This window comes from Gracilinanus agilis, chromosome 2 (assembly GCF_016433145.1).
Source record: "Gracilinanus agilis isolate LMUSP501 chromosome 2, AgileGrace, whole genome shotgun sequence".
NCBI lineage: Eukaryota > Metazoa > Chordata > Mammalia > Didelphimorphia > Didelphidae > Gracilinanus > Gracilinanus agilis.
In genome coordinates, this window is record NC_058131.1 from 342,935,182 (window position 1) to 342,954,077 (window position 18,896).

The following is an 18,896-nucleotide window of genomic DNA, read 5'->3' on the forward strand; positions in this document are numbered from 1 at the left end:
GGTTTTAAGTAGGAATAGAGGAAATGGATGGTGGAATTAAGTCAGAGCTGAGGTGTGGCAAGAAATGAGCAGCAATAAGACAAGAGGGCAAAGAAATTGAGAGCAGAGGACTTGCATAGAGTTGAAAAGACCATCTGGACTGGAGAATGAAGTCAAAGTAGAAGTAATAGCCTGAGAAAATACTAAAGGGTTGAGCATCAGAGGTCTTGAGGGGGAAAGCGGGTATGGAAGCGATGAAGGATAGGGAATAGGGAAAAAACAGGAAGTTAGGGTCAGACAGGACAACAGGAAAGCTGCTCACTGGGGCAGTGGCACACCTGAGGTTCCACTAATGGTGAGAGATCTGCTGTGTGACCATCCCTATGTGGCTGGATTTAAGGAGTCTGAGGAAGCATCTACATGGATATCCAGGTCTTCTCAGGCAAGGACAGGAATTGCAGAGGAGAGGAAGTTGGCAGGCTTGGAACTGAACTTCTTGAGCTATTTCCATGGCGAACCCAATTCTTCTGTAAAGCATAGCATCTCAGGGTCACGACACTAATCTCACTCCCTGCCATTGTATTGGTCTGGGACAGGCAATTGAATGGAGAGGAAAGAATAAGCAATTAGATATTTCTTGGAGCCCAGTGATTAGTCAGTCTAAAAAAAATTGTTCAGCACCTGCCATGTAGCAGATTCAGTACTAAAGGCTGCGGATACAAAGAAAGGCAAAAAGACAGTCCCTGTTCTCAAGCTCAGTCTAATAAAGGAGACAGCATGGAAATAACTATGTATAAACAAGCTATAGACTGGACTCATTGGAAATAATCAACTGAGGAGCAGCTAAATGGCTCAGTAGATAGATAGCCAGGACTAGAGACAGGAGGTCCTGGGTTCAAATCTGGTTTCAGACACTTCCTAGCTGTGTGACCTTGGGGAAGTTGTTTAACTCCAGCTATCTATCCCTTACTGCTCTTCTGCATTGAAATCAGTATTGAGTATTGCTTCTAAGACCTAAGGTAAGGATTTTTTTAAAGAAAGAATCAACTGAAAGAAGATACTAGAATTAAAGGTGATTTGGAAAAGGTAGCTTATATTTTAGCTTGAACTTGAAGGAAACCAGGAGATGGAGGTGAGGAGGGAAAGCATTCCAGGTATAAGGAATAGCTAGGAAAAAAATGCCCAGAGTCAAAAGATAGGATGCTTATTCTAGGAAGAGCAAGGAGGTCAGTGTCACTGGATGGAAGAATAAGTGAAGGGGGTAGTTGGGTGGTTCAATGGATTGGGAACCAGGCCTAGAGATGGGAGGTCCTGGGTTCAAATCTGATCTCAAACATTTCCCAGCTGTGTGACCCTGGGCAAATTACTTAACCCCCATTGCCCAGCCCTTCTTCTTCTCTAGCCACTCTTCTGCCTTGGAACCAATACACAGTATTGATTCTAAGATGGAAGGTGAAGGTTTTAAAAAAGAAGTGAAAAGAAGGATGGAAAGGTAATAAGAAGATTGGAAAGGTGAGGAGAGATGACAGGTTATTAAAGACTTTGATTGACAAAAAAAGCAAAAATGAAGGACTGGATTTAGAAAGACCTAAGTGGTAGCTAGTTGTATGAGCCCTGATCAAGTTGCTAAACTTCATTTTCCACATATGCAGAATGGAGATAATAATAGCCATAGCATTTACCCAACTAGACTGTGGTAAGCCTCAAAAGAGATCATGAATGTAAAGTCATTTTGCAAATCTTAAAGCAATGTCAGCTGTTGTTACTATAATTAGTTATCATGATTATTATTTCATTCCTCTCGATTTTTGATCAGGGTTCAGATCAAACCATCCTAGGACGAGTTTCTCTCATGCTATGATTCTTCTATGTTTCATGTTCTGTGGACTATTTCACAAATAGATAGAATAACTGAATAAGAATCCAAAGCTGTGTGCCTCTCTTCAGTCTTTAGGATTTTGGTGAAATGATGTCTGCTTATTCTAAAATTCTTTCTGTAGGTTTCTGAGCTCTTTGTCATAGACTCTAAAAATGTCAAACTTCTTTCTCCTTTTGGCCCAGTTATTGAGCTTTCCATAGCTATTCTACAGTGATGGGCCCTATGTTTTATTAATGTTGTTATTAATATCACAAGTGGTTAATTGCTCTAAGTTAATTGCTTTTATCCATTAATTCCATGTGACCTTGTGTCTCAAGCTCAGAGTCTTCAGGTTTTATCTTTTTTTTTTTTTTTTTTGGCAAATGTTAAGAATCTTAACACTTATTGAGCCAAAATAACATTTTGATAACACTGGAGAAAGATTCTATGAGGAAAACTGTTTAATTTGTTATTAGGAGCAGTCATAGCTTGGTATTTTTCGTATATGGCAAGTGGTTAATAAGATATTTTAGTTCAACTTTTTTGGCTTTGTAGGGGAATTCTCTCTCTGGCTTTTTGTTTGAATTCCAATATTCCTTATTGTCATAGATTCATTGAATTCTGTTTGATTTAATTTTCAGAGAGCATATTCCTTGAACACTGAGCTATTTATTCTTCCAATTCTTTCTCCTTAAGCTATTTAATTTATAATATAATTTTAAAATTTTTACTTCATTTCTTCTAGGAATTCTAAATTTTGTGGCAAGGTGGTATTTTTGATTAAGACTTTTTTTGTAGATGTTGTAGAGTTATCTTCTACTGGGTCTCTCCTGTACATCCTTGGATATATAATTTCTTTTTTTCGTTTTTCTTTTATTTTTATTATCACGCAAAACACACTTGCATAATGGCCATTGTTGTAAGAGCTCACTCATAAGAAACCCAAACCACAAAATTAAACTAACTTTACTGATATGAAAAATTAATATGCTTTGATCTACATCCATCTGACTCCAGCAGTTCTTTCTCTGGATATGGATATCATTCTACATCATAAATCTTCCAGGATTGTCCCAGATCATTGCTTTGCTGAGAATAGCCAAGTTTTCACAGTTGGTCATTGTATAATATAGCTGTTACTATTTACAACGTTCTCTCAGTTCTGCTTATTTCCTTCTGCAATCAGTTCCTGGAGATCTTTCCAGATTTTTCTGAAATCATCTTGCTTATCATTTCTTATAGCACAATAGTATTCCATCACCAATGTGTACCACAATTTGTTCAGCCATTCCTCAATTGATGGACATCCCCTCAATTTCCAATTCTTTGCACCACAAAAAAGAGCCGCTAAAGTATTCTTGTGCAAGTAGGTTCTTTCCCCTTTTTTATTATCTCTTTGGGATACAGTCTCAGTAAGTGGTATCACAGGATCAGTTCTATAGCCCTTTGGGCATAGTTCCAAATTGCCCTCTAGAATGTATGGATCAATTCACAACTCCACTAGCAATGCATTAGTGTCCCAATTTTGCCACATCCTCTCCAACATTTATCACTTCATAATTTCCTTTTTAATGTGTCTTCTGTTCACTCATATTTTCTAGTCTTACTTCCTTAATTGAGATTTTATATCAAGACCAGCTTCTGTGTACATCTGGAAGGAATACTGAGACATTATTTGATCCCCATCTTGCCATCCTAGAGATGACAAAAACTTTGACATCCTTCTTTAGGTGCTCTTTCTTAACCTATGATTTCTTTATTTCTCAAGTGTCAGGGGTAAAATTTTGGATTGATATCAAACCATCAAATTTGTTCTTTGTGTTTCTTTGATGCCTTCTATCACTTAGTCTTGTGCCCTCAGTTGCTGATTGGGTAGTCTAGAATTTCTGATATGCTTTCTTTTTCACATTCATTTCTCTATGTTCTACTATTGGTCCCTTTCACTGGGCAATATAATGTTCAAGTATTTTACTGTCCATACCAGTTAGATCTTTCAATGCCTTTCCATAGATCAATTATTTTCTCAAGTTTCTTCTACTATGGTGGCCGTGGGTGGGTAGAGAAAATTCCTTGATAGCTCTACCTTTTCTACCATGGTCCTTATCATGGCAACAACTGTTGCGATACCACCAACTGCTGGTTCTGAAAAGATTTTTATACTCTGTCAAATTCTGTGGGGAAATGTTTGTTCATAATGGTTATAGCAGAAACTGGCCCTTTTTTATTACTCTGTTTTGGCGTAATTGGCCTACTAGTTGAATTCATGCCATCAAACTCAAAAAGAATCTTTCAGAGTTCTAGTCTTAAGTATGGTCATCTCCTTTTCAAGGTCAGTGGAGACCTCAGTGCTGCTTTTGTCATCTTTTCATTATGAGGTAGGATTTCTGGATTTTGAATTAGAAATAAAAGTTTTCTAAGACCTCCAAGGTCCTCAACTTTTCCCTGTTCATATTTTTAGTAGCCTTTTAACTTCATTTTTTATTTTATCTTATATGGCTCTAAGGATGACGTTTGTTTGTTTTTTATTGTCCTGGTCAACTACACATTGCCATGGGACTTGGAACTGAGAGTGCAGTTGACAAAAAGTATGAGACCCTTGCCTTAATTGTTGAGATCTGCTTCCAATTTTGTTAAGAACTTAGTTCTGGAACATAATGAAAGTGTTGATGCTTCCAAATCATTTCATGGGTAATTCATGTCTTGCCTATTTTAGCATTCAGCATCAATTGTACTGAAGCATTTCCATCAGGTAGGGTATTGGTATTTCTCATTTGTTCTAATATTTTGCCTTTGGGATACCAAAACATGGGGAGTCACTTGTACTCTTCTCTGTGTTATGATGCTTTTGAGGACCAACCTAAAGTGTTTGATTGTCCCATCTATTTCTTTGTCTCCTGGAGGAGTTTCAATGCCTCTGACTGGGATGTTTATCTCATTAGTGGAATCAGCAGAGCCCAGTTCATCAGCATTTCAGGGTTCCTACCAGGCCTTCAAAGCTAGTCTCAGGGCACACAAAATCTCTGCAGTACATCACACAACACATATATATACATACACACACACAGAGCACAGACATTTGGATGGACTTCAAGGGAGGGGTTATTATTATTATATGGCAAGGCCATTAGGATCTAATCAAAATAACTAGGAATAGGAGCTCAGGGTTCTTTTTTGGACAGAAAGTTCTAGCTCCATTGCTCATTGTGTTTTGGGCCTTTAGCTTCAAGTCCATGAATAGCTAGGCTTCTCCTTTTTTAGCTATTATTCCTCAGAAGTTACTTTTTATCCCTGCTTTACCTTTCTAGGCATTACAACTGGGCTGTAGCTGCCCCAATGATCCTGTCCCTACAGGCCTTTCAGAAGACTTTGCCCAAGGTCAGAACTCCTTCTCCATCTATCTTTCCTGCTCTGATCATAGAGAGGGTTTGGATGATGCTGCAAAGAATTTAGAGAGGGAGAAGAGAAGGAGGATTGGTGGGAAATGCCACTGCAAAACTCTAGACTTCCAACAGGATTAGCCATAGAGCTCCAAACTAGGGTCATTCTTGAATCTTGGAACAGGAAGTTTCCAAATCCTTAAAACCAATTCAGTTATTCCTTCCTGACTCAGTGTTTGACTATCCCTTCTCCCTTTGTACTTCCTAGGAAACTGTTCACAGAGACATTTAAGGCACTGGCTGGTCCAGATGGCCTTATTGTGGGAACCAAGGATAGGGATTTTTATTGGGGAAGTTTGGATGGAAGTTGGGTCAGAAGGAAAGATAGCAAAGTGTTTTCCCTTTTCTCAAACACTTGGTGACCTTGTATAGGAAGTCCCTAACCCTAGAAAGCCTTGCCACCTCCCCTAAAGTACCACCTCTCTTGGCATTGTAAGTGTTCTGGCCTATTGGGTAGGAGGAAGGGCCCCTAAATTCTATTTTTCCATTCATTTATTCAGCAAGTATTTACCATATCATTTATATTTTGTTAGTGGGGGTTGACCCACCATGAGGCCTGGACCAATGAATGCTGTAGTTAATCAGTACCCTCAGTTCAAGGGGCAATGCCAGCACTCAGACTTTCAGTCATGAGTATTATAAGCAGTACCCTCTGGAGTAAATCCCAAGGCCCCTCCTGATCAGGTAATCTCTGTTGAGAGCTCAGAAAGGTGGTTCAGAGAACTCATCCAGAAAGGGTTTTCATTTTTGGTCACCAGTAGAGACTGGATGGAGGCTATCTATTTGAGGGGGTTTTTTCCCAGAGTGGATTGTTCTTGAGAATGTCCTGCCCACTGTGTACTTCTGATCTTCTCTGGCATTCAGAGTACTGTTGACATGCTGGTGAAGGAGAAAATGTCCAAGAAGTCTAGCAGTTCTTGGTGGTTCTCTTGGAGGCGAAAAGACTGGATACCTGAGGTAGGTGATGACTTCTTGGTGTAAAGGTTAAATGTAATGGTTGGACTTAAATTATATGAAATAACATGGTCACCGAAATGGTTATATCTCAAGTCAGAAGTTTATTTACCAAAATAGAAGGGAAACAATAAAGTAGAGAAATGTGAGAGAGGTTAGAGAAAATACCTCAGCCAGGAGGGCTGGCAGTGAGTAAACATGAGGCCTCCTCCAAAATGGAAATTAGTCTCTTAGGAAACTATGAAGAGAGAATCAGACTTTCACTCACCCAACAAAGTAGTCCAGAAGCCAGAGTCTAAGTTGAAGCCAAAACTCCAAGCCCATGATCCAAGCCCGTCTCCAGAGAAACTCCTTTGAAGACTATCTCCAGAAGACACTCTCTTCAGACTATCTTCTCAAAGACCCATCTGAGTCTAGCTGAAGGATTTCATGGCTTTTATGGTGGCTCCTTATCCCTTCCCCTCTTCACAGGGGCTAATCACAGTTTCCAATTTGTCTAATACTGCCCGGGGGCAGTGTTTATGGGGACCGATTCTCACCTTCTGGAGAGGTGAATACTCATCAAAAGGGTTCACAGATTCCTGGTTGAAACAGTTTCTGAGGGTGTGAACTCTTGTGTGAACTTCTTAAAAGAATTCACAAGTTTCTGACTGATTGAGTTTAAAAAAAAAAAAAAAGATGGAGCTCTCCAAGTATCTTGCTGGCTTCTCACCTAGCACTAACCAGTGTTCAATCTTTTGTTGATTCAATTTAAAAGGTAGCCGAAGGAGATTTAATCCTGTCTTTAGTCTCTAGTGAGGTAATTAAGTTAGTGTTAACTCAGGATAGGCAATAGAGTAAAGAATTCTCTTTCACATTGGAAAGCCCTTGGGATTGAAGGCCAGCTCCATTTAGATTCTAAATTTTAGAAGGACTCAGACCTAAGTGAACTAGGATTGGCCTTCCCACTTAACAAAGGGGTTTATGGGAAAACTCTTCCTCTGCAGGATGAAATCCAGGAGGATATAAGTCCATCAAGTTTACAGTCCTACATTACCAGGTAAGTTATCTTGGCCAGACCCCAAGGAGGGGCATTAGTCTTAAAGAGTTGTCTGTGGGCACCTTAACAGATTAAGTGGGTTATTCACTATTACACAGCTAATCACTATCACAGGCAAGATTCAAATCCAAGATTCCAAGCCCAATGTTCCTTCCACTTAAAAAAAATCTGATGCAGATCAACACAATACATTCATTACTCATCTTTTAAGTCTCTACTATGTGCTGGTGATACAAATAAGAAAAAGAAGGATTATCTCTTCCCTCAAGGAGATTACAGTCTAATGGGGGAGACCACACAGAAAAGGAAGCTGAAAAAGCTGGGGAGGGATAATAGGGTGGGAGGAATTAACCACAAATTGAAACCAGTTAGCAGGGGAAGTAGTTGGCTAGGCATCTAGGGTCCCCTCCCTTTTTAAAAAAATAACCATTATGGGGCAGCTGGGTAGCTCAGTGGAGTGAGAGTCAGGCCTAGAGACAGGAGGTCCTAGGTTCAAACCCGGCCTCAGCCACTTCCCAGCTGTGTGACCCTGGGCAAGTCACTTGACTCCCATTGCCCACCCTTACCAATCTTCCACCTATGAGACAATACACCAAAGTACAAGGGTTAAAAAAAAGAAATTAAAAAAAAATAACCATTACCTTCTGTCTTGGAATCAATGCTAAGTACCCATTCTAAGGCAGAGAAGAATGATAAAGGCTAGGAAGTCTCTCTGGCCAAATTTGAACCCAGTGCCTCTCGACTCCAGTCCTGGAGCTCTGCCCACTGTTAACCCAGTTGCTCCCTGGGCCTTTCTTTAAAGGGAAGTTTTGAGAGAAGTTTTTTTTGTTTTTCACTCCAGCCCTCCAATCAGAGGGGCAGAGGCAGTTACGAGCAGTTATAGAGGATGGGTACCAAAGCTGGAGCAGTCTGTATGATGATGAGTTTCTTAGTGATGAACCATTTTGAGGGGGAGGCCTGATGATAAAGTAGAAACCATACAGATGGAAGAGGGAGGAAAGGATTGGTTAGGAGACCTGCTCAGTTGAGTTTCCCCAGATACCTGATGAACTTATTTTCTATCAGATTGTCATATGATGAGTAGAAGTGGGTCTTCCTATAATAAACCTTGGGAGGAAGAGGGACCTTAAAGACTTGGGGGGGGGGGGCTTCTTAGCAGGTGGAAGCTACATCCTTTTACTATTGAGGACCCCCTCGACCCCGTCGTGAACTTTGATGCCCCTTCAGGCAAACCTCCAGTTAGAATCCCTAACTTCAAGAAGACCCTTCGTCTCTCTTCTGATCAGATTGTAAGTTCAGGCATTGGAGGGTTGGGCTATTCTTGCCTTTGCCTGGGTCCAAGAAGGCTTCTGTACCTCAGGAATGGGAGAGAGGGAGTTAGGGGAAGGAGGAGGTCCAGAGGTGAGTAGCCTTAAAAATAAATACTCTGGGGCTTCATTAACTGCTGTCTTTTGTGCTAAGCTATAATACTGCCTTATGAGATGAGCTCTTAGGATGGCCAATGGTATGATATCCCCTTGGGTCTGCCTTATAAAGCCTTCCTCACCTCCCTGCAAGGACAAGGCTATCTATTCTACTGGTCGGAGAAACTTCCTATGGCCTCCATCAAAATATATCCAATTCTAGGGGGCAGCTGGGTAGCTCAGTGGATTGAGAGCCAGGCCTAGAGATGGAGGTCCTAGGTTCAAATCTAGCCTCAGACACTTCCCAGCTGTGTGACCCTGGGTAAGTCACTTGACCCCCATTGCCTACCCTTACCACTCTTCCGCCTAGGAGCCAATACATAGTATTGACTCTAAGACGGAAGGTGAGGGTTTAAAAAAAATTATATATATGTATATATATGCAATTCTTACTGAAAGAAACCCAATGATATGTGTAATTCTGCGCAGTGTTGGCATGGGTGTGGGGAAGGGTACAGAGTACATATAGAGGACTAATACTTAGATTAGGTAGTCCCAGCTGGCTGGGTCTGCATCAGTTTATCTCTTTGGGACTGGTCTTTGCCAGGTTTAGGGGTTGGAGGGGGAGGCCCTTTAGGGGTTGGCAAAGAGGAGAATGTTTCTAATCAGAGCACTGGTTGACTATGGGTGGGGACTGAGGCAGGCACAGCCAATAAATTGATTTTGCTTAATTGTACTTTGTCCCACAGGAGGGCTCTCTTTGGGAGTGAAGAGAGTCATTAGGAAGTAACAGTGATGCTCTTTTGAAAGAGCATCAATTTCAAACAATATTAAAGAAAGAATAGAGGAAGAGAATTTATAACAGTAGTGTGGAGGCTGGTAGAGGGAGGCAGGAAGCCAGCTAGGCTAGATCTCTCAAACAGGAGTGGGATTGGGTCTTGCTAGAGCTAACTTTGACTATCCTCTGGTTCCCTTGGACTCTCCAGCGAAATTTAAACCTGAAGGAGGGATCCAATGAGGTGGTGTTTAGTGTGACTACTCAGTACCAGGGTACCTGCCGTTGCCAAGCTACCATCTATCTGTGGAATTGGTCTGACAAGGTGGTAGTCTCAGACATCGATGGGACCATCACTAAGTAAGAAACATTTTGTGTGTGTGTGTGTGTGTGTGTGTGTGTGTGTGTGTAGCAATAAAGAGGAGGGGTGGGGTGGGAGGGGGAGATGAGAAGGGTAGATTTCAGGGGTGGGGATTGTGCTCTTCAAAGAATCCAATGCTTTACAAATTCTGCAAATTTTGCAAATTTCTGAGTTGTCAAGGACAGAGTGAGGGGGGCCATAAGGGCTTTATGGACCTGGGTAACCAGACTGGGGTGACTAGGTCCTGTCATGCTTAAAAATAAAATGATTATTGTCTGTTTACTATAGAGGGTGGCTGTGGCTCAGTGGCTAAGAGCACTGGGCCTGGAGGCAGGAAGATCTCAGTTCAAATCTGGCCTCAGACACTTCCTAAATGTGTAACTCCAGGCAAGTCATTTAATCTCTGTCCGATAAAAGGATCCATTGGATTCATTGGAAAAGGAAATGGCAAACTACTCCAGCATCCTTACTAAGAAAATCTCATGGATAGCTATCACAAAGAGTAGGATATAACTGAATGAATGATGAAAATCATCTCCATTTTTTTTCCTACATGGATGACTAGAGCTCCTTGGAGGGAAGTTGAAGATGATGATGTTTCAGTAATATCTCATTAATATTATAAACTTTAAACTTTGAAAAGTATTAAACATGTATGATCTTCTATTGTTACCCCCATTTTATAGCTAAGGAAGTTGAGAGTCAGAGAATTTCAGTGACTTACCCATGATCACACAGATATTAGATATCTGAGATGGAATGAGAGTCCAGTTTTCTTTAACTCCTAGACCGGTGGCGGGTCTGCCACAGTAAGCTGCCTCTTATCCAAGGATGGGTCAGCAAACTGAGGCCCGCTACCTGCTTTCATTTGGCTCATAAGCTAGGAATGGTTTTGATATTTTTATTTTTCTTCAAACCCTTGCCTCCTATCTTAGAATCTGTGCTAAGTATGCATTCTAAGGCAGAAGGGCAGTAAGGGCTAAGTGACTGGGATTGAGTCACAATCACAGAGCCAGGAAGTGTTGGAGGCCAGATTTGAACCCAAGACCTCCCTTCTCCAGTCCTGGCTCTCTATCCATGGAGAGCCACCAAGAAGCCTTGGTTTCTATATTTTTAAATTTCATAAACTTTGGTTTTATTGTATGTTAAAATGTAAAAAAATCCATTTTTGACTTCTGTAGGAAACAAAAGAGCAAGCTACAATGGGCTGAATTTGGCCGTCAGGCTGCAATTTGGGGAGCCCTGACCTAAAGCTTTGGGTTGGTTCTTGCCTCCCTTGTTTATTTTTTTGGGGTGTGTGTGTGTTTGTATCCCTAGCACTTAGGCCAGTGCATGGCATATAATAAGCACTTAGTGCTTCTTTTTTCATTCATTCTTCATCATTCTATCTTGGGAGCTGGGCTCCTATCTAAGGATCACTATTGGATTTTTGGAAGCCTGTAGAGACAGTCTGGTGGAGTGGAAATGCTGGCTCCGAGTCGGGAAATCTGGGTTGGAATCCCATCTCTGACACTTAGTGGCTTTGTGACCATGAGCAAATCATTTTTCCGTGAGCCTTAGTTAACTCATCTGTAAAATGGAGATACTTACTCCTACCTACTACCTCTTAAAGTTTTTGTGAAGGAAGTATTAGATAAACCTAATTATTTGATTGTCGTCGCCTGACCTGTATTCATGACTGATGTCTTCTCTTTCTCCCAGGTCTGATGCTTTGGGTCACATTTTGCCCCAGCTGGGGAAGGACTGGACTCACCATGGCATCATCAAACTTTACCACAAAATTCACCTGTGAGTGCTTCAGGAAGGTTGGAGCTGTTGTGGTGGGTTCCTGCTTGGGGAGGGAAGAGGTTCAGGATTGCTTCCCTTCCTTGCATGGGAATGAGTACCCACTAGGCTCACCATCTGGGCTTGCAGGCTCTGTCCTAGGCATTGATCCTTGGCGATCCCTTAACTAGAAAGTCATAAGAGAGAAGAGAGGGAGCATCCATCCCCAGAGCCTTAAGCACCAGGACCTCACAGACTGCACCTTAGTGGATGCTGAATTCAGCATCTCCCACTCTGACAGGTGTCTCTGGAGGACTTGAAAGAATGTTCCCAGTGCCAAAGTCATCGGCTTCCAGTCAGACTTTCTGTTCAGGAACACAGCCCTCACTTGGTCTGCTCTCCCCGCAGGGTTAACTGAGGGAATGCTAGAAGGGTGAGTAGGGATGGGGGAGAGAGAAGGAGGCAGCAGACCAGGTTTGCCACAGGATGGCACTGTCTGCCACTTTAGAAAAAAGCAGGGCACAATTCATTTTGAGGCTGAAATTTCCCCTGGCATTTTTTTTCCTAAGTAGCTCAGCCCTCATCTAGAGGGCCGAGAAGAAGCTGGGCCATCATGATGGCTCACTTTCGGAGAGAGACAGGGTAATGGGGGAGCTTTTGAGACAGTGTCCTCAGCACCTCTCTATGCTCTTGCCTCCTTGTCAATCAAAGGAACAGATCAGAGTTTTCCCCAGGCCCCTTGGGAATCCTCCATGGTCCATAACAGCCATTTTAAGTAACTCCGTACAAGGAAGAGAAGAAATTTATAAACCGAAGATTAGAAGAGAACTCAAGATCTAGTCCCTCCCGCTTTTCTGAGAGCCTCAAAGGTTTTCTTTGAAACCCAGAGACAAATTCTTGGGAAATGTTTAACAGAGTTTCTATTATCCCTAATTTTTTCAGGCCCTTCTGCTACGGTGGGAAATGATTTAATCTTGGTCTGAGCATCACGAACTTGGAGGACAGTCGCTCCTCTCAATCATGCCTTCATGGCACTCAGGACTTGGCTTCAGCATCTCCTCAGCCATCATTCTCTGGGAGAAATAGTTGTAGATCCCCTAAACCATTCTGTAGCCTAGGCTAGAACTTCGTTTTGTTTTTCATCTTCATAGGCTTTTGTTCTGGTTCCTTAGGATGTGAATGAATGAATGAATGAATATGAGTGAACTAAAAAAAAAGCATTTATTGAGTGCTTCACTGTGTACAAAATATTGTTTGAAGTGCTAGGAACATAAATTGTAAAATCAGACAATCCCTACTTTCAAGGTGAAGAGGAGGGGCTCGTGGGACAGGCTGGCATCTGCCCAAGTCTTTGCCTGTCCTGTGGGGAGAATGGAAGGTTCAGAGCGTCTTCAGGCCTTCCAGACTGTTCCCTCTGTTCTGGGCCTCTTCCCTGAGCCCTGTCCAGAGCATCTCCTACTTCCATAGTTTCTCTAGAGAGTGGAAAAGAATGGAGAGCAGAGAGATAACTGCGTGCTATTGTCTCAGGGCAGACTTCCCTTTCTGTCTGGTGTCTGCTCTCTTGGCAGGGTTAACTAAGAGGTTTGGTTCTGGCAGCTGTCGGGAGGATGTGTAACGGGTTCTCCGGTCTTCCTGCAGAAACGGGTACAAGTTCCTTTATTGTTCGGCTCGAGCTATTGGCATGGCGGACATCACTAAAAGATACCTGAAGTGGGTGAATGATCAGGGCTGTGTTCTCCCCCGAGGCCCCCTCCTCTTGACCCCCAGCAGCCTCTTCTCTGCCCTTCACAGGTAAAATGCAACCCTTCTCCCAGCCCAAATTCAGTAGAGTTTGTCATGTCCCTGGAATGAATTAATCAACAAGTATTTTAATAAGGGCCTACAATTTGCCAGACATTGTACCATATAGGGAATGGCTTGAAACAGCATTGAGTAGGAGGGGGTGGCTAGGTGAAGTGGATTGAGAACCAGGCCCAGAATTGAGAGGGCCTGGGTTCAAATATGGTTTCAGGCACTTCTTAATTGTGCGACCCTGGGGGCAGCTGGGTAGCTCAGTGGATTGAGAGCCAGACCCTGGGCAAGTCACTTGATCCCCATTGCCTACCTTTACCACTCTTCTGTCTTGGAGTCAATACACAGTGTTGACTCTAAGATGGAAGGTAAGGGTTTAAAAAAAATAAAAAAAATATTGTGTGACCCTAAGCAAGTCATTTCAATCTCCCCCACCCCATTTCCTAGCCCTTAACATTCTTCTGCCTTGCACCCAAAACATAATATTGATTCCAAGATGGAAGGTAAGGGTTAAAATAAAAAAGAAAGTAACTGTACTGAGTGGTCCCCTTCTCTGGGGCATCTTGGAGCTGGGTTCTTTTCACTAGGAAGGTGGTACTCATTAGGAGATTTTCAGTGCCTTTGGGGTGAGGATGAAGTCAAGGCTTCTGTAAGGATGTTACCTCTGGGGGTGATAGACCATGTGTGGAAGTTTCTCACTATCTGAAAAAGGATCCAAAAAATTTTTGGTTGTTCTCTCTCTCTCCTTTCCCCTTCTCCATTTTCAGTTAATACCATCATTACTGGGGGGGTGGGGGGGTGGGAGGGGCAGCTGGGTGGTTCAGTGGACTGAGAGCCAGGCCCAGAGACGGGAGGTCCTGGGTTCAAATCTAGCCTTTAGACACTTCCTAGCTGTGTGACCCTGGGTGAGTCACTTGACCCCCATTGTCTAGCTCTTACCACTCTTCTGCCTTAGAACCAAAACAAGTATTGATTCTAAGATGAAAGGTAAGGGTTTAAAAAAAAGCCATCATTACTACCACTTACACTTAAGATTTACAGAGTACTTTCTTTATCATTTAAGTAGTATAAATATTATCCCAGTTTTTCAGGTTAGGAAACTGTGTCCAAGAGAGATATCTTGTCTACTGTCATGTAACCAGCTAGAATTTGAACCTGGATCTCCTGAATCTATATCACAAGCTCTTTCTCTCCATCGCATCACGTACATTTTGGGGCACTTTCCCTCAGCATCTTGTGTGAAGACCTGTGTCTCCTCTGTAGCACTGGCCTTGGAATTAGGAGAGACCTGCTTGGGAGGCTGAGGAAGCCTCTTAGCCTTTCTTTATCAGTTTCCTTTTCTGTAAAATGGGGGATGATAACTCCGCTAGGACCTAGGTCACAGGGCAGTTACGACCAAATGAGATGATGGTATATTTGGTTTGGGAGGATTTATCCAGTGTTTCCTAAAGTGGGTGCCACCGCCCCTTGGTGGGTGCTGCAGCCATCCAGGAGGTGGTGATGGCCACAGGTGTATTTATCTTTCCTATTAATTGCTATTAAAATTTAAAAAATTAATTTCCAGGGGGCTAAGTAATACTTTTTCTGGAAAGGGGGCGGTAGGCCACAAAAGTTTGGGAATCACTGGTTTATACTAAGCTGCCACCTTGGCTCTGCTCCAAGAGGACGGCCTATTTGAAAATCAGCTGCTATTACTCTCTCTACCCATTGGCCTTTCCAGGGAGGTGGTTGAAAAGAAGCCTGAGGTGTTCAAGACTGCATGCTTGAAGGACATCCTTCACCTATTCAAGCCCGGAGGAGATCCCTTCTATGCGGGCTTCGGGAACCGTAACAGTGTGAGTGTGCCCTGTGTGTGGCTCCTGGGCTGGGCCGAGGGAGGTCCGTCCTCCCCACCTCTCCATCTTCTCCCTGCTCTTCTCCAGGATGTCCGGGCCTATCTTCACGTAGGGATTCCCAAATGCCGAATCTTCACCGTCAACCCCCAAGGACAACTCATTCAGGAACTTATCAAGAACCACAAGACCACGTAAGTGTTGCTCTCTAATCTAACTTTGTCTGGCGGATGAAGAAACCGAGGCACGCAGAGGTCCGAGAACTCTTTCAGGGTGCCACAGAGCATCTATCAGAGGTGGAATTTGGCCCGAATTCCTTTGCCACCAGAGCTAGCGTTCTTTATACCAGTGATGGGCAAGGCCAGATGCGGCCCCCTGAAATGTTCTATCCAGCCAGGCTACATTATTCCTAATATGATGAATACAATGAGTAGGATACAATACGGTGAGACTTCGAAAGAGTTGCCTTAGAAACAGACTGACAGAGGAGCATTTCCTTTCCTTTGGCCCCCTCTTTACAAAGTGTGCCCATCACTGCTTTACACCATACTATGGGAGCTGGAGGGTGCTGTGATAGAACACTGGGCCTGGAGTCACGAACGCCCCAAGTTTAAATCCAGCCTCAGACGCTTGCTAGCTGGGTAACCCTGGGCAAAGTCATTTAACCTCTATTTGACTCAGTTTCCTCATCTGTAAAATGAGAGTAATAAGAGTACTCATCTTGCAGGGTTGTTGCAAGGATTAAATGAAAAAAATAATTATAAAAAAATATATATAGATATAAAAATATAAAAAATTATAAAATTAGCATAGCTATTGTTATGGTATTTGCCTTTGATCTCCTCTATCACCCCCACCTTCAGCCTTCATTGAGGAATAAGAATACCTATGATAAAATAGAACAGGTTTTTAAAAAAGAGGGAGAGAAACTAGTTTGGGCTAGGGTCAGACTCCTGAGGCTTTTCATTTCTACTAATTATCTATATTTTCTTTTAAACCCTTACCTTCTGTCTTAGAATCAATACTAGGTATTGGTACCAAAGCAGATGAGTGGTAAGGGCTAGGCCATGGGGGTTAAGTGACTTGCCCAGGGTCACCCAGCTAGGAAGTGTCTGAGGCCAGATTTGAACCCAGGGCCTCCCGTCTACCTATCTACTATTAGGATATTCAGTCCTATCCTATCTGGGAAGCCTGGGTCTTCTAGGTAAATAGAGATAAACGACTTTGTAAAAGGCCTGGAGTTAACAGTGTGAGTTCCTTGATTCGAATGTGTATTTGAGTGCTTCCCAAACTGTAAAGTGCTATGTAAATGCCAGCTTTTCTCTTGGTTGAGAAGCAAGTGAGGCAGAGTTGATAGAGAGGGGGCCTCAAAGCCAGGAAGACCCGAGTTCAAGTCCCACCTCTCACAGATGCCAAAAGACGGGGAAGGTACCAGTCCAAATGGGGAGAGGAAGTTTCCATCTTCCAAGGAAAGGCCACGTCCCGTCCCGATAAGAGAAGATTGCATGGAGCCAGGCCCTGGCAGATGGGCCTAGATTTGGCACCGGGCCTCACTTCCAGTTCTCCTTTCCCCCCTTAGGTTTGACCACCTCCTAGAGACCGTGGAGCACATGTTTCCACCTATCAACGCGGGGCCCACCGTAAAGTTGATCCATCCAGAGTTCAGTGGATTCTGCTATTGGAGGAAACCCTTGGCTGCAATTGACCTGTCAGAGATCCATTAGAACCTGCCCCTGTGCACACACACACACACACACACACACACACACACACACACACAGAGGCACCCGGTGCCCATCCATCCCCCTCTCCTCCCACAACACACCTACTTCCCTGGCTTGAGGAGGGCAAGAGCAAGTCCATCTTCTCTTCTACTTTCCCGGGGTTGCGTGAGGGCCGGATTCAGAATGGGAAGTCCCAGTGTGGTCTGGGGGGCCTTCTCCCAGCGTGGGCTGTGATGGATTGGAATTTGTGACACGGAGCAGAGTAGCAGCAGAGGGGGCGGGGAGCAGCACAGGCCTGGAGGTTCCTTCTAGGGCAGGCCAAAGGGGGACCCTGCTGCCTGGCCAGCCGGAGTAGCCATTTCTCTTGCCCCAGTGGATAGGATGCGGGAATACAGCACAAGAGCTGAAGGAGGGAAGGGAGCCCAGTGTGGAAAGAGGCCTTAGTCTTATTGCCCTGGAGAGATTAAACCAAGAGTGTGTAGTTCCCTGCCCTTGCAATTTATTCTGCATCTTGCCCTGCTTGTCTGTCCGATGTCCAGGTGTCGGTGTCCCTCGTTCAGGAGGGCGTTTTCCCTTTGAGCGCATTCCCTAGGTAGCATCTCCATGCAATGGAAAGGATATCGGAGTTGGAGTCAGGAGATGTGGGTTCACGTCTTGACTCTGTCAGTACTTTTGTGACTTTGAGAAAGTCATTCCCTTCCTTTGGGCCCCCATTTCCTAATCTATAAAATGCTTGAACTCACTGAACTTTAAGGTCTTTTCCAGCTCTAAATCCTAGGATTATGTGAGTGGCAGTAAGGTATAGTCAATAAAACTGGATTATAAGTGAGAAAGAACTGGGTTCAGAACCCAGATCACACTAGCTGTGTGACCCTGGGCAAGTCCACTAGTGTGACCCTGGGCAAGTCAGCTAACCTCTCTAAGCCTCAGCTTCCTTAGCTGTAAAATGGGGCCATAATAGCACTTACCTCTTCGGGTTATTGTGAATATCAAATGAGATATGTGTAAAGTGCTTTGCAAACCTTATAAAGAACTATAGAGACGTCTACTATTATTATGGTCATAATTATGACTTCTAAGGTACCTTCTGGTTCTCTTGCAACTTCTTGTCTTCACCTGGGAAAGAGCACCCAGAACAGCTTCCAAATAAAACTGCCTTTGTCTTCACCTTCAACCTATAAACATTCAGCGTGGGAGGGACATGAGAGATGATCTGGGCCAACCTTCCCGATTTTACAAGTAAGGAAGTGAAGGCAAAGCGTCTTGCCTAATAATGATAATGATAATAATAATAATAATAATACCACCTAGCCTTTTTATAGCGCTTTAAAATTTGCAAAGTGCTTTACTTTAGCTCATCTTCATAACAACCCTGTGAAGTGGGTGCTATTGTTAACCCCATTTTACAGATGAGGAAACTAAGGCACACAGAGGTTAAATACCTCATCCAGCCTCACACAACTAGTAAGTATCTGAGGTAGGACTCAAATGTCCTGTGCTACTGCCTCAAAGTCATGAAGTTGCAGAGACAGGGCACGAATCACGTCTCTTGACTTTTAGTTCTGAGTTCTATCTACACCATCCTGAGGAACCAACATCCAAGTACTTTTCCCTCCTGGGGTCACAGTGCATTGGGTGGGTGGTGCACTTTGCCTCCTTGGCCCATTCACCGAAGCCTTGTATTGGTGACCCAACACAAGATCTTTTCTTGGCTCAGGATGGGGAAGGACCTAAAGATACTCAAGGTGAGAGAGACAGTAGAAATGATCTGGGTCGGCCTTCCTGATGTTACATGTAAGGCAGTGTAGTTCACCTCCTCCCCACACCCAGAGCTGGTAACTGTCTCTTCCACGTCCGAAGGAATCCTGAGATCTGGCCCAGTTCCTGCGGAGGCAGCTTTGAGACAAAGGCACTGGTGTGAGGAGACGGGCATGACCCTGCTGTGTCCTCTCAGCTCTGGATCCTGTTTCTCATAATCA

At 43.5% G+C, this 18,896-nt stretch overlaps 1 protein-coding gene across 1 annotated transcript in view; it reads left to right on the forward strand.

Moving 5' to 3' along the window:
* Nucleotides 1-16,917, forward strand: part of LPIN3 (lipin 3) — a 29,886-nt gene extending 12,969 nt beyond the window's left edge. The window contains exons 9-18 of the mRNA XM_044661569.1: nucleotides 5,143-5,212; nucleotides 6,139-6,231; nucleotides 7,215-7,267; nucleotides 8,424-8,556; nucleotides 9,657-9,805; nucleotides 11,508-11,594; nucleotides 13,209-13,361; nucleotides 15,082-15,196; nucleotides 15,284-15,387; nucleotides 16,773-16,917. Coding sequence (XP_044517504.1) covers nucleotides 5,143-5,212; nucleotides 6,139-6,231; nucleotides 7,215-7,267; nucleotides 8,424-8,556; nucleotides 9,657-9,805; nucleotides 11,508-11,594; nucleotides 13,209-13,361; nucleotides 15,082-15,196; nucleotides 15,284-15,387; nucleotides 16,773-16,917 — 1,102 coding nt within the window. The remainder of the gene's footprint in view (nucleotides 1-5,142; nucleotides 5,213-6,138; nucleotides 6,232-7,214; nucleotides 7,268-8,423; nucleotides 8,557-9,656; nucleotides 9,806-11,507; nucleotides 11,595-13,208; nucleotides 13,362-15,081; nucleotides 15,197-15,283; nucleotides 15,388-16,772) is intronic.
* Nucleotides 16,918-18,896: the final 1,979 nt, after the last annotated feature.